General features: G+C 37.0%; 1 protein-coding gene across 3 annotated transcripts in view; it reads right to left on the reverse strand.

The window, feature by feature from the left end:
* Window positions 1-2,650: 2,650 nt before the first annotated feature.
* Window positions 2,651-12,626, reverse strand: part of LOC121967228 (vacuolar protein sorting-associated protein 52 A-like) — a 56,788-nt gene continuing 46,812 nt past the window's right edge. For all 3 annotated transcript variants that reach the window (XM_042517323.1, XM_042517322.1, XM_042517324.1), the window contains 5 exons: window positions 11,964-12,143; window positions 11,707-11,841; window positions 11,524-11,598; window positions 3,338-3,395; window positions 2,651-3,251 (listed from right to left, as the gene is read on the reverse strand). In XM_042517323.1, coding sequence (XP_042373257.1) covers window positions 2,950-3,251; window positions 3,338-3,395; window positions 11,524-11,598; window positions 11,707-11,841; window positions 11,964-12,143 — 750 coding nt within the window. In that variant the 3' untranslated portion in view covers window positions 2,651-2,949. The remainder of the gene's footprint in view (window positions 3,252-3,337; window positions 3,396-11,523; window positions 11,599-11,706; window positions 11,842-11,963; window positions 12,144-12,626) is intronic.

Consider the following 12,626-nt stretch of genomic DNA (forward strand, 5'->3'; position numbering starts at 1 on the left):
GCGACGCTGTCGCATTTTTTTTCGACTCGATGCAACACTGTTTATAACAACAATGTTTCTGCCAGCAAGCGATGTGTTGCTGACAGCATCCCTCTTTCGAGATGTTGTCCTCGGCAAGCAATGTTCTCTCGACATGGGGTAAGTTTCATGAATTTTTAGAACTAATGCTCTGATACAATTGTTGATAGTTCTAAAGCATAAAAAATACATAAATACAAAAACGGTAAAACTCACAGTGATCTCCTATAGTAGATCTTGATCTTCGCTTTTCGTACAAAACGAAAAACTCACTGTGATGCTCGGAGAAGAAGACCGGAGAAGATATCGAAGAATAACTTGCCGTCGGAAAAACAATCACGAACGAATCAAAAAGCTCTTCAAAATTCCATGAGCCAAATCCCAAGCCTCGGATGTTCTTCTCTGCAAGATACACAGTCTCGGCAAAATTTTGACAGTACTTCTGTTGTGCTTCGATCTCATCTGCGTACACAGCACGACAATCTTTTCCTGATACATGCAGCCCTCTTTCTCTTCTTGCACCAATTGCCTTGGATACTCTTTTATAAAGGAAGATGACTATTCCTCTACCTCCATTAATGGAGGAAAGTGAAAGGGTTGAAAGATGAAAGGGAAGAGGAGGCGCCCTTTCACCCTCTTAACACCAACATATGAAGGGGAAGAGGCACTCTTTCACGCTCTTAACACCAACAGTCTTTTCACTCAAAAAGTTTTGAATTCATTGATTAAGGATCAATTCTGACATGTTATGGTGTTAGATGCCCCTGACAACTCAAAACTAAATCTTTGTTTTCATTATTACCGTTTATGTTCATCAACAACCAATCTTTAGAACTTTAGATCTTGAACTTAGTAAAGGTATGACCTAGCACATACTCTAGTATTGAAAATTTGAAATGAACAAAATGCCATTGGTAACTTAACTATAAATTTCTTAGCATTTCTAGCCCCACACGCGAATTCAAAGAACAAAGATTGCTTGTGGGTCTTCAAGTGTGTTGCCAAGCATTTGTTAGACTCAACAACCTCCAAACTCTCGTAATGCTTTTCTATTTCTTTTCTTATTCCATTTATGCATAGGAATATTAAATGATTTCCACATTTGGCAATTATTTTGACCCCTTAATTATCATCAAAAGTACTGCAATGACCTGTTAGCTTAAGTTGTTACAAAAAGGCCATGCATATTGATGGTGTCCTTCATCACCCTCTGACTCCTCTCCTTCCTCCTTTGGAATTGCGACAGTGTTCGTTCTTTGGTTTACCCGGGATGCATCACATATATATCAATAGAAATTAATCACTCGACAAAAGAAGATGATTGATATCCTTGAGGTAATCATATTAAAATTCACTTCGATCTATCTAGAAACTTTCATTAATTGAACCAGACTGATTCCTAGCATCGTGAAGTGACTGAACAGGTGAATAAATCCAAATCAATAAAAACAGTGGTGGGTTCCCCCACCATGTATGGCTTGGAGGTTTAGTTGAGATGCATCATGTGTGAGCCAATGATAACTGCTACTTTTCCTCGTGCACCATTGATACCTCCAATCAATCACCAGACAACAACACTATTTTTTTCATCTCAATCGAACATCTCATGATTGAGGTCATATAATGGTGGTCGAAGATACGTAGCAGTTAGCAGTGGCATGTGTATACAGGTAGAATAACAGTTGCATCTCAACCTCCACTGTAGTCTGCGATTCCATTTTCCACTGTATCATATTGGCGAAGTAGATAGATGCATTAAATTTTTTTTTCTTTCTTTTTTGTTTTTACAGGTAGGTTCACGCATATGGCATGTATTTATATAACCACCATCGTGCATGCAGTATGTATTGTCATGTCAAACACGCATTAGTACGTGCGAGTTGTACCTTGCGAAGTGGGCAAATATGCACGCATGTGGCCATGGAATGAGCATATATGTAGTAGCTGCCTACCTGAAGTTCTTTCTTAATTTAAATGGAGAAACAGAAGTCAAAGTTGGTAATGCGTATTTTTCTAAGAGATAATAATATTGTATGTATCCGATCCATTTTGATGTTAAGCATTCCATTTAGGAAATTAATTAATAGTTAAAATATCATCTAAATAAAATGATAATTTTAATTAATCTCATTAATTATTATTAGGTGACCGGTCCATTCCTAATAAAATTTTCTATTGACCATCAACATAAATCGAGAAACACATATGACGACTAACATAGTACACAATCGCATGCAAAACAAGTATTATCAATTCAAGGTCATTCTTCTCACCACCTCTAAGACAAGTTTGACAAGGATAATTTTCCAGTGTTTAAATGGCAAGAGATAAAGATCAGCCAACTTGTGCCATTGGGTGATTGGGATCTCTTCGAGCTTCTTTGGTATCCTCACACCCTTAAACAAATTGAAGAATTTCAAGTGAGGGTTCTGGCTCCAGCGTTTAGCCTTGGAATTTTGATCTCTTGAAATGTGGATGGTGTGACATTTAAGGATCTCAGTCAGGTTGTTTGCAAAACATGGTGTATTTCTTATGGTTATTTAAGAAGTTCAAATACAATGCAATCAGAGACTATAACAAATGTTATCTGCCCTACATGAATCACGTTTGAGTAATTATAAGATAATAATAATAATACTTGTAATCACTCATTTAATATTAACATGATTGAACTTCATCACACTTACAAGATCAATATTTATAAAAATCTTAAGTGGTTCAAACAGAATGAAATAGAAATTAAAAGAAACTTTGTAAGTATTTTGTGTTTATATGTTCTAGATGAATCACTTTTGCCATTTTACACGTCCTGCATAGTGCATATGCAGGGCAATCTCCGAACGTCCTGATCAAATAATTATGTTGCTGTTTTCATCAGCAGCAAACACAAAACAAACTTCTTGAGGGGAGTTGCATATTAATCTGGGGAAATCAGAAAGTCCTCGAGTATTTTTTGATTTCGAATAATATTGATGATATGGAAACTAAGTCCTTGTTTAGAGCAGAACCACCAGGAATTTTCTTCACGCACTCTGAGAGTCTTGTATAGTACAGAAGTAGCTGCGTCAATGCTGCTTTCAGGATCTCCATTCCACATAAAAAGTTGCTGAAAGAAGTAATAACATCCTTGTGCATCAGTTCGATCGCAACTTTCCACCTGTTTGCGAAATCCTTCACCAATGGATCAACATCTGCAACAGTGGGCCTCCCAGCACTAGAAATTGTATCCTCAGCTAATATAAGCATCAAGAGAAATTTGAGTTAGGCTGGGATTGAATGCAGCGAATAAGGTACTAATTGCTATTACATGCCAACTTACAAGCATTATTCTTAACAAATTTGATAAGATCAGCAAAATGCTCTAGGAGCAATTCTTCCTGCACAAGCACGCCATATTGTTTAGTAAAGCTTCTAGAATCAATATGGAATCAAATACTAAAATAGCATTAAATAGGATTTTCTAGAACACAGGTAGATATGGTAAAAAAAGGATTTGCTACCATTCTTCCTCAATTGCCATGAAATGTTATACTTAAAAGAAAATATGAGTGCAGCTTTAGGAGATGCAAATTAATCAAAATCTTAACTAAAATTCAAAATCTCGAGTCATGTCAAAGTTTCGGTCTTTGACCGGAACGATACTGTTCGGTATCATATCAATGTTTCCATGCATGATGTTGATAATGAATTGAAGTTGAAGGAAATGAAGCATAGGAAGGAGTCATTGTCTACATCGAGTATGATTTTAAATCTTATATTATGTTGGAAAAAACGATCAAAACATTTCATTTTGGTAAATTATAGAAACTTTGTATCACTCAGCACAAAATATCTCCTTTCTCCTTCAACCTTCAATTTGTAGCCGACACCATGCATTGAAATGTCGACATGATATTTAAAGTTACTTTTTACTAAAACTACGACACAACTTAAGATTTTGAATCTTGTGTCGAGTGGTATCTGAGTTTTAGTGAATTATTAGAACAATACCTTTCGACCATTATGACAGACACATGATTTCAAACCATGTGTCTGTCAAACCATGATCCTGACTGACAACACTGGATACAAATGGAACTTTGCTAACAATTAATTAGACAATAATTGCATTGCCATATCTTCAATTACTTTTATTTTTCTACAATTCACTTAATTTATTTCTCATACAAGTGCTTTCTTTGCTTTTTGTATGATATTTTAAACTATAGGATGACATGACTCAAATCGATTTGATGCCCACCTAATAGTGAAACATCTCATGCATGAGGGATAAATAATCCCATTGAACATCAAAAATCCGATTATATATTATTTTGTGTTGGAGCAATCAGTGTGACCTTAGATTTTGATGCTTGTTTGATGTTTGGACAAAGGTTTAAGTTAAGTTTTGTTGTATTTGATATGCGCTTGTGAGTGTGCAGGATGCAGGTACAATAGGGCAAAGTCCATGTGTGATCTTGGCAAAGGCAAAGGCAAAGTCCAAGTGTAGAGGCTTGGCGGTGTAAGTCCAAGTGTGACTTGGCAAGGTTGAAGTCTCAGAAGTGAGGAGCCTCTTGGCAATAGAAGACCCGACAACAAGGACAAGACCGAAGAAATCTCTTGAAGGCAAAGCATGAAGGATAGGGAAGCATCTGAGGGACGCAAGCCAATGGAGGAGGCTAGAAGGCAAGGTCAAGTTGTGAAGACGAGGACATGTGCTAAGTGATTATATTCGAGGTAAAAACCCTAGTGTTAGGATTTACCAGTCGACTGGTACATGTCCAAATCGACTGGTGGTTCAAAAGTAGCAAGTGTGAGCTTCTGTTTACTCAGTCTAGGGTGACCAATCGACAGGTATGTTCATCAGTCAACTGGTCCAGTCGATTGGAGAAAATAGAAAATTTTTGCTCTCTCAACCAAAGTGGACCAATCGACTGGTTCTGGCACCAATCGACTGGTTCTAGCACCAGTCGACTAGTATCGAGCCGTTGATGTATAACGATCGATTTTCCACATAAATCAGTCGATTGGTGACTTTACCAGTCGACTAGTAGCAAGAAAATAGCTTGAATGTTTTCCCCTAAGCTCTATAGCTTGGGATGGCTGGCTTGGGTGATGAAATTAGAGGTGGTTAACCCCTAACTAGAGTCTCCAAGCTCTCGTTGATCCAAGTGGTCATGATCAAGATTATGACGAGGTTTCTCCACCAAGTCGTTCACTAATCAGAGTTTGATCTACCGACGGATTGAGGGATCGTCCATCTTACGAACAACCGTGGAGTATGAGCCCTAATCTCTGAACCATGTAAATCAACGTGTTAGAGGTTTGATTGTTTTGTTTATTGCCTCTAGGTTTAGTTTTCCTTTGTTTTGGTATTCCGCTGCATTAACAAGCGTAGGAAGCGATCAAAGAGGGTGACCATCTATTCACCCCCCTCTAGTCGATCATCAAGGTCCCAACAATTGATATCGGAGTGAGGTCACTTTTCATTGGACTAATCGCAGGAGGAGCAAGTGCTAGAGGAAGAAGATGGAGGCAGAAGGGCCATTAGGATGAGATATTCGAATCTCACCTCCATACGATTTGGAAAATTTCAAAGTATTGGAGGAAGTAGTTGGAAACTTGATTCCAAATGGATTGGGACCATTGGACCGTGTTGCTAGTTCCTTTTGAAGCTCCAATGGAGAAAGGGGAGAAGTGCATCTGACTACAGTATTAGACCGAGGAGCAAAGGCTACAATCGAAGGCGGACAAGAAAATTAGAATTGTATTGAATTTATTACCTTCTAATATTGTCACGTGTAGGTAAGTACAAGTGTACTCATGAACTATGGAGCAAAGTGATTGCTCTTTATAAAGATCCTACACAAGCACGAGAAGTGGAGCAGCCCAAGGAGAATGACTCATTGGTCTAAAAGGAAGAGAAGGACCAATCAGATGTGGAGACGTGTTCAACATCCAATGAGGAAGAAGTGGAATCAGCCACATCTTTAGAGGGGGAAGTGAAACTGTCCACATCTTCAAAGGAGGAAGAAGAATCCAAGACAGATGAAGAAGTCTTGGAAGTTCAACCATTAACCTCATCTACCGAGAAGAACGGGAAGAACCACATCAAGTGTTTGAGTGTGGGAAAATGGGGCACTACAAGAGTGGTGTCCTTCGCTCAAGATGGTAAAGGAGGTAAACCCTAAACCCACTAAAGTTCATTTAGAATCTAATGTGGATTGTAGGAAGGGTGGTGTCGGTGGTGCCCAGAAGAAGAAGTGACACATCATTTGCTTCGCGTGTGGTGAAAGGGGGCATTACCACACAAAGTGCCCAAGGAAGGGAGCGCTCATGAAGATGGAGCGATTAAAGCACATCAAGTGCTTTCAGTGTGGGAAAATGGACACTACAAGAGTAGGTGTCCTTCGCTCAAGAAGGTAAAGGAGGTAAACCCTAAACCCACTAAAGTTCATTTAGAATCTAATGTGGATTGTAGAAAGGGTGGTGCCTAGGAGGAGAAGTAGCACATCATTTGCTTCACGCGTGGTGAAAGGGGGCATTACCACACAAAGTGCCCAAGGAAGGGAGCGCTCATGAAGATGGAGCAATTAAAGCAATGGAGGAAAATGAAGTCATGTGGATGCTCATATTAAGGGAGAGCTCCAATGGTAGGTAGGAAGGTAATCCCTAACTTGATCTTTAATTATAATATTAATTCAAGTTTTAGGCGCATGCATGCTAGAGATAACAAAGTAGATTATTTACCCATGCATAATTATAGATTTAGATACAACGATAGGAATAGGGTTAACATAGTAGATAACCCTAGGAAAATAATGTTAAGGTTAGATCAAACCAAAAACAATCTACTTTGCCTAAGGAGAGGAAAGTAGTTGAAAACCAAGACATTAATCCCAAGAATGGGAGGCACATGCCTATGAAGGTAGGTAAGTCTAGGAATGTCCATGGTGGACAAGTGGATTCTAGGGTTAGAAACCTAGAATTGGAAAATCAAACTTCGAGGGAAAAGCTTTATGGGTTAGAGAAATCCCTTAAGAGATTCAATATTGGATCTAAGGGATTAGGTATAATGTTGGGTAGTCAAACATCCAATGGTGATAGATTCAGTTTGGGATACCAGTCTTCATCAAACAAGGGTAAGGGAAAGTTATCCATTGAGCACTTTGGCAAGTATGTCATAGTAGAGTTCCCTAAGGCCAAAAGAAAGTCACATGCAATGATTGCAAGTGCAAATGGCAAGGAGGAATCCTCCATGGCTAGAGAAGAATCATATACTAGGGTGGCATATGACTATAGCAAAGAAAGGTCAGAAATGGCAAGGGAAAGTCATCTAAGGACAAGAAGAGATCAACCAAAGACAAGGAAAAGTCAAAGGTTAAGCAAAAGAAGGTCAAATGGGTTAACCAATCGTCACCTAAGGTGCACCATCGTGGCCTCATATCTTTAGATGAGTCGCCTAGGGAGGTGTTTAAAGTTAAGAGCTTTAGGGGGAGCTCAAAGAGTTAAATGGGGACCCATGGTCAATGGATCTCAAGTAGACCTTGCTTAAGATTCTAGAAGAGTCATGAATGAGAAGAAATTGACACAATTGAGATGAGTTGTCATGCAAGAAATATGAAATGAGGTTCATATTGTATGAAAATTGGTTTTAGATGTATAGATGTCATATAAACTAATGCTAGGGATGCAGTATGGTCTAATATAGGCAGATACATTAAGAGAAAGTCAAAACTAGAACTTTATGTCAAGGTTCAATTGAATCATTTAGATAGTTTTGGGTTTTATGTCAATCTTGGGATCCATGATAGATATATTTTTAAATATATTTTTTTCAAGTAGATGATGGTAAAATAAACTTCTCCACAAAATTTGAGAATTTTTGAATGTATGTGGAATTTCTTATACATTTCTGAAATTGGGTTCAAAAATACATTTTTGGCTGAAATTTGTACTAGTCGACAGCTATCAAAGACCAGTCGACTGGTAAAAATGTTCATCGAACACAGAATGAGTCTTTGAGGTTATTTCGATGAGAGCGGCTGACTGGGGCATAGGGCAGTCAACTAATATAATCTGAAACTGTTTTTCAGTATTAGGAAATGGCCAAAAGGATGGTATACATGTATGTAATCTTATGGGGGATTAATACATGATGATTAATGGTCATTAGAAGTTAAAAGAGTCCAATAATTGGGATATTATTGGAGCTCTTTTTGATATATGGCAAAGGGGGAGAAATTTAGGTTTAAGTGGGAAACCTAAATACCTTTGCAAGAAATTTTAGCTCACGAGGGAACTTAGGTGAAGGGAGAGCCTAGGATTAGGTTCCATGATATATGCATGAGTAGATTGCATATATATTTACATGTTATTGCATTATATATTTTCCTAACTTAAACGGGTTGTCAAACATCAAAAAGAAAAGATTGTTGGAGCAATCAGTGCGACCCTAGGTTTTGATTTTGGCAAAAGTTTAAGTTAGATAATTTGTTGTATTTGATAGGTGCCTGTGAGTGTGCAGGATGCAGGTATAAGAGCATTCACACCAACTTCCCTATCTAAAATGCATAATTTAGGGTAAAAAAGTTACTTTATTAAATTTGAATATCCACTTTTCAATAGACCATATATCAACTTCCTTATTTCTTCTCTCTCTTCTATAATGTTTAGGGAATGAAATTGATTTCCTAAATTTATAAAAGTACTCTTCATAAATACATAATTTAGGGAATGGATAGGATAGTTGATGCAAAGGTTTTTAGTTATCCTATCTAAAATTTAGGATAAAATCTTTGAATAAGGTATCTGATGTGGATGCTCTAACAAGGCAAAGTCCAAGTGTGATGAAATTAGAGGTGGTTAATCCCTAATTAGTCTCAAAGCTCTCGTTGATCCAAGTGTTCGTGATCAAGATTGTAGCGAAGTTTCTCTACTGAGAAAGAGTCGTTCACTAGCCGGAGTTAGGGATTGATCCACCGACGAATTGAGGGATCGTCCACCTTACGGACAGCCGTGAAATAGGAGCCCTAATCTCTGAACCACATAAATCAACGTGTTAGTGGTTTGATTGTTTTGTTTATTGCATCTAGGTTTTAGTTTGTCTTTGTTTGTTTTGGTATTCCGCTACGCTAACAAACATAGAAAGTGATCGAAGACGGTGACCGTCTATTCATCCCCTCTAGCCGGTGATCAAGGTCCTAACATTATATACAATTTTACAAAAAAATAAAAAAACTGATGGTAATACACAAGGCAGGCATCTTATCTATGTTATGATGCTTTGTGCACTTGAAACTAACTGAAAGGAAAAAAAACACACACACACACACATCTGCTGAGTTCATAGTCATGTATCTAGCTTGTTTCTATTGGTTTTGTTGTATTATTGGTTAAAAATAAATTCCATCATTTTGTATTTTATAGGATAACTTATGACTGATTAAACTTGATAACCATATCTCCTGTTTTTGAGAAACTAATCACACTATTATGGAGCAATACTTTTAGTTATTAATTCTACTCTTAATAGACAACACCATACAATCTTGCAAAAAAATAAAGACGACAAAAATGGAGAAAACACGACAACGTTCTTTAGAAAAAAACAGCATCAAATCATATTCAAGCCATGAGTTCATTCTATTCTATTACGAGTTAATAGTTCTGTCTGTTTGATTATTAGTCCCATGCATGGGCTATTGATGTCAGATGTCATTATATGTGATGTTGGTGTTCTACACATGAGCGTGATTTGTAATAAAATAGCACTTTCATCCCTCTCAACTTAGAGCAGCAAATCTAGGGTTTCTCTTAAAGGTTCTGATTTGAAGGGGAGATAACGAGTTTGATGAAGTCACATCGCCTTCCCTCCCTCATTCTTTTTTTCCAACTTTTTTCTATATTCATCTCATCTTCTTTCTACACCTTACATTTGACAAATCTCATGGATCTGTGATGATCTAAGAGAAATCCACATTTGATCTCATATAGTGTGTTCACCTCCTTGTTACATCAAGATCAGTACCCCTATCACTTCATCCATCCCCTTCTTTGTTCTGAGTTGGAACTCATCATTCCTTCAAGAACAATACCTCTGTTGCTTCTTCCTTCCCCTTACTTTATTCCGAATAGAACAACCTTGACACCCACATGTTCTGTTGAGGCTCTGCTTCAAGTTCAGGCTCCCAAGTCTGAACCTAGTAGATATGCATCTTCAACAGAACTCCCCGTAGTCCATAGTCACAAACAATGTTTATCTCCTCATCTCTAAAACATGTCATGTCAAAGAGGTGCTTAAAGCACCAACAGTGGCAACCAGTAACTTTTCATAACCAAGCATTAACACCAACTCAGATGCCAGATCTATGCTCTCTAGCCTTCCCCTGGAGCACCATCGCCTCTTGCTGTCTTTCAGACATGCCAGCACACTCACAAGCCACTTTCATCACACAGGTGCTCAAGCAGACATGATAAAGAAAGGTCACAGAAGCAATCATAGAAAAGACTGGAAAACAATAACATGTAGTTTAAAAAAGGAGAAGGTATAACAAAAACATAGATTTGAGAAAAATGCAACATAAAAAAATGTGAGGATGATGAGAAAAAAATACAGACATTAAGCCTTTATGCTTTACCACCAACACCACAGGTTGTTCTCTCACCATTTTATCTAAACTTGGCCATACTACTCCTATTCTCTAAGTTTATCATCAGAATGTTTCTCAACCACCTTTGTTATTAAGACTTTAAAGAGATTATTATTATTATTTCTTTCCTGATATCTCTTTCTCTTCGAGATGATGTCAAACTGTCCCTAATGACATTTTCACCATCTCTTGTAGCGAAAATAATTGGAAATTTAATCTCTTGTCCTGGCATTTCTACCTCAAAGTATGATTAATGTTGAAATCCTAATCTCATCATTCTCTTTGAAACACTTTATCACTCACTGTCGATTTGGAAACTTAAAAAACATTGTCACTTTCTCCTATATCCTTATCTCTCCAGTCAATATCAGAACCTTGCTCCATTTCATCTATCACTTCTCATCTCTTGGAAGAATATCAAACAAAATTCGTCTCCTTATTAACTCTTTGTTTATGTCATGTGTAGACACTACACCTTAATATCTAACTCTTATTCTCTGCAACTTTTCATAATTTGTAAGTTTTAACTTTCATCTGGACAAACTTATCACCTAACGTATCTTCAATTTGAGAGTAAGGTAAAAAGTTATACTTTAGAAGATATAGATTCTTTGCAGTTTAGATCAACTCATAGACATCAATCCAAGCATTACTTTGTCAAAATCTCTCATTATGTCATTAGAGTTAATACATTTGAGCATTATACTAAGAGATATTATAATTAGGTGAATTATTGGTATATATGGGTGTAGTTTTGTCTTTTCAATAAAAATAAGAAATGTCCTCTTAAACTGTTGAAACATGATTGTTCATAATAATACTTGCAACTCTGAGTGAATGTTATTCAATTTGTATTGAGGAACTTGTATTTTACCACGTAAATTCCTATGTTGCTCTTAAGTAGTTCCTCAAAGTGCTCTTGCATTTTCAATCCTCCAGCACCTGCTTCCTGCAGCAATTGCCACCAAAACTTTCACAAGGAGCATGAAACCATATAAACTGTTTGTGATAACTAATCAACACAAGGATGGATAGAAAGACAATAAGATATTGGGACCTTCAAAATAGCAATTGTCATATCATAGTTGTTTATAAGGAATACTGTCTGTGACTTGGTCTTTGCAAATGTTCTAGCCAATTTAACAAGCAAGTCATCAATTGCCATCCGAAGTCGCTCAAGGTTCATATCAAGCTACAAATTAAGCAAAAACAAGCAAAATTGGATTAGTAAGATATAATGACCATATTTAGCATATGAAAAGTGAAGCAAGTGATCTTCAAAAATATCAGAACCAACATATGTAGATGGCTGACCTGCCCATCTCCATATTCAACATTGAGATGCACTAGGGATGCTGTGAATTCAGCATAGCGCCTCATAACATAATGGGGATGGACATCATCTTCCCATAATGCTTTTACATTTGCACTGCGTAAGCTGTTAAGATGCATGTCAAATACCATCTTGAAACGAGGCCACAGTGAAATATTAACCTGATTGAGGAGAAAATCAGTCAGTGAAGCAGTTATGTTCTTATGGTCTCTAATCAATTAGAAAAAAATCCCACAGGTAAATAGATGCCGGAGCCAAAGAAAGCACAAAAGAATTTACATAGAAGGGAATACATGACTACAATTATATCATTTTCACATCTTTTGATGGTATGATGTTTCTCTTCAATTATCAATATCAGTAACAAAGTCAATGGGTCATAATTAAGAAGAAATAATAGATGAGTCATTAATGTAGGTTGATCAGATTTTTCAAACAATCACAACCACAGGACACATCAGTGGTAAGAAAGCTGACAAGAAATATAACTTGATATTTACAATTTCTTTGTCCCAACAGTATTGGGTGTACATGAAGATACCATTTTAAATTACTCTCTGTAGCTATACAGGACGTACCAATATGATACCAAAATAACATTTAATCCAAAATAATGTTGCAACCAAGTTTTGAGTAACTGCTGA

The sequence above is a fragment of the Zingiber officinale genome, chromosome 3B, assembly GCF_018446385.1.
Source record: "Zingiber officinale cultivar Zhangliang chromosome 3B, Zo_v1.1, whole genome shotgun sequence".
Lineage (NCBI taxonomy): Eukaryota > Viridiplantae > Streptophyta > Magnoliopsida > Zingiberales > Zingiberaceae > Zingiber > Zingiber officinale.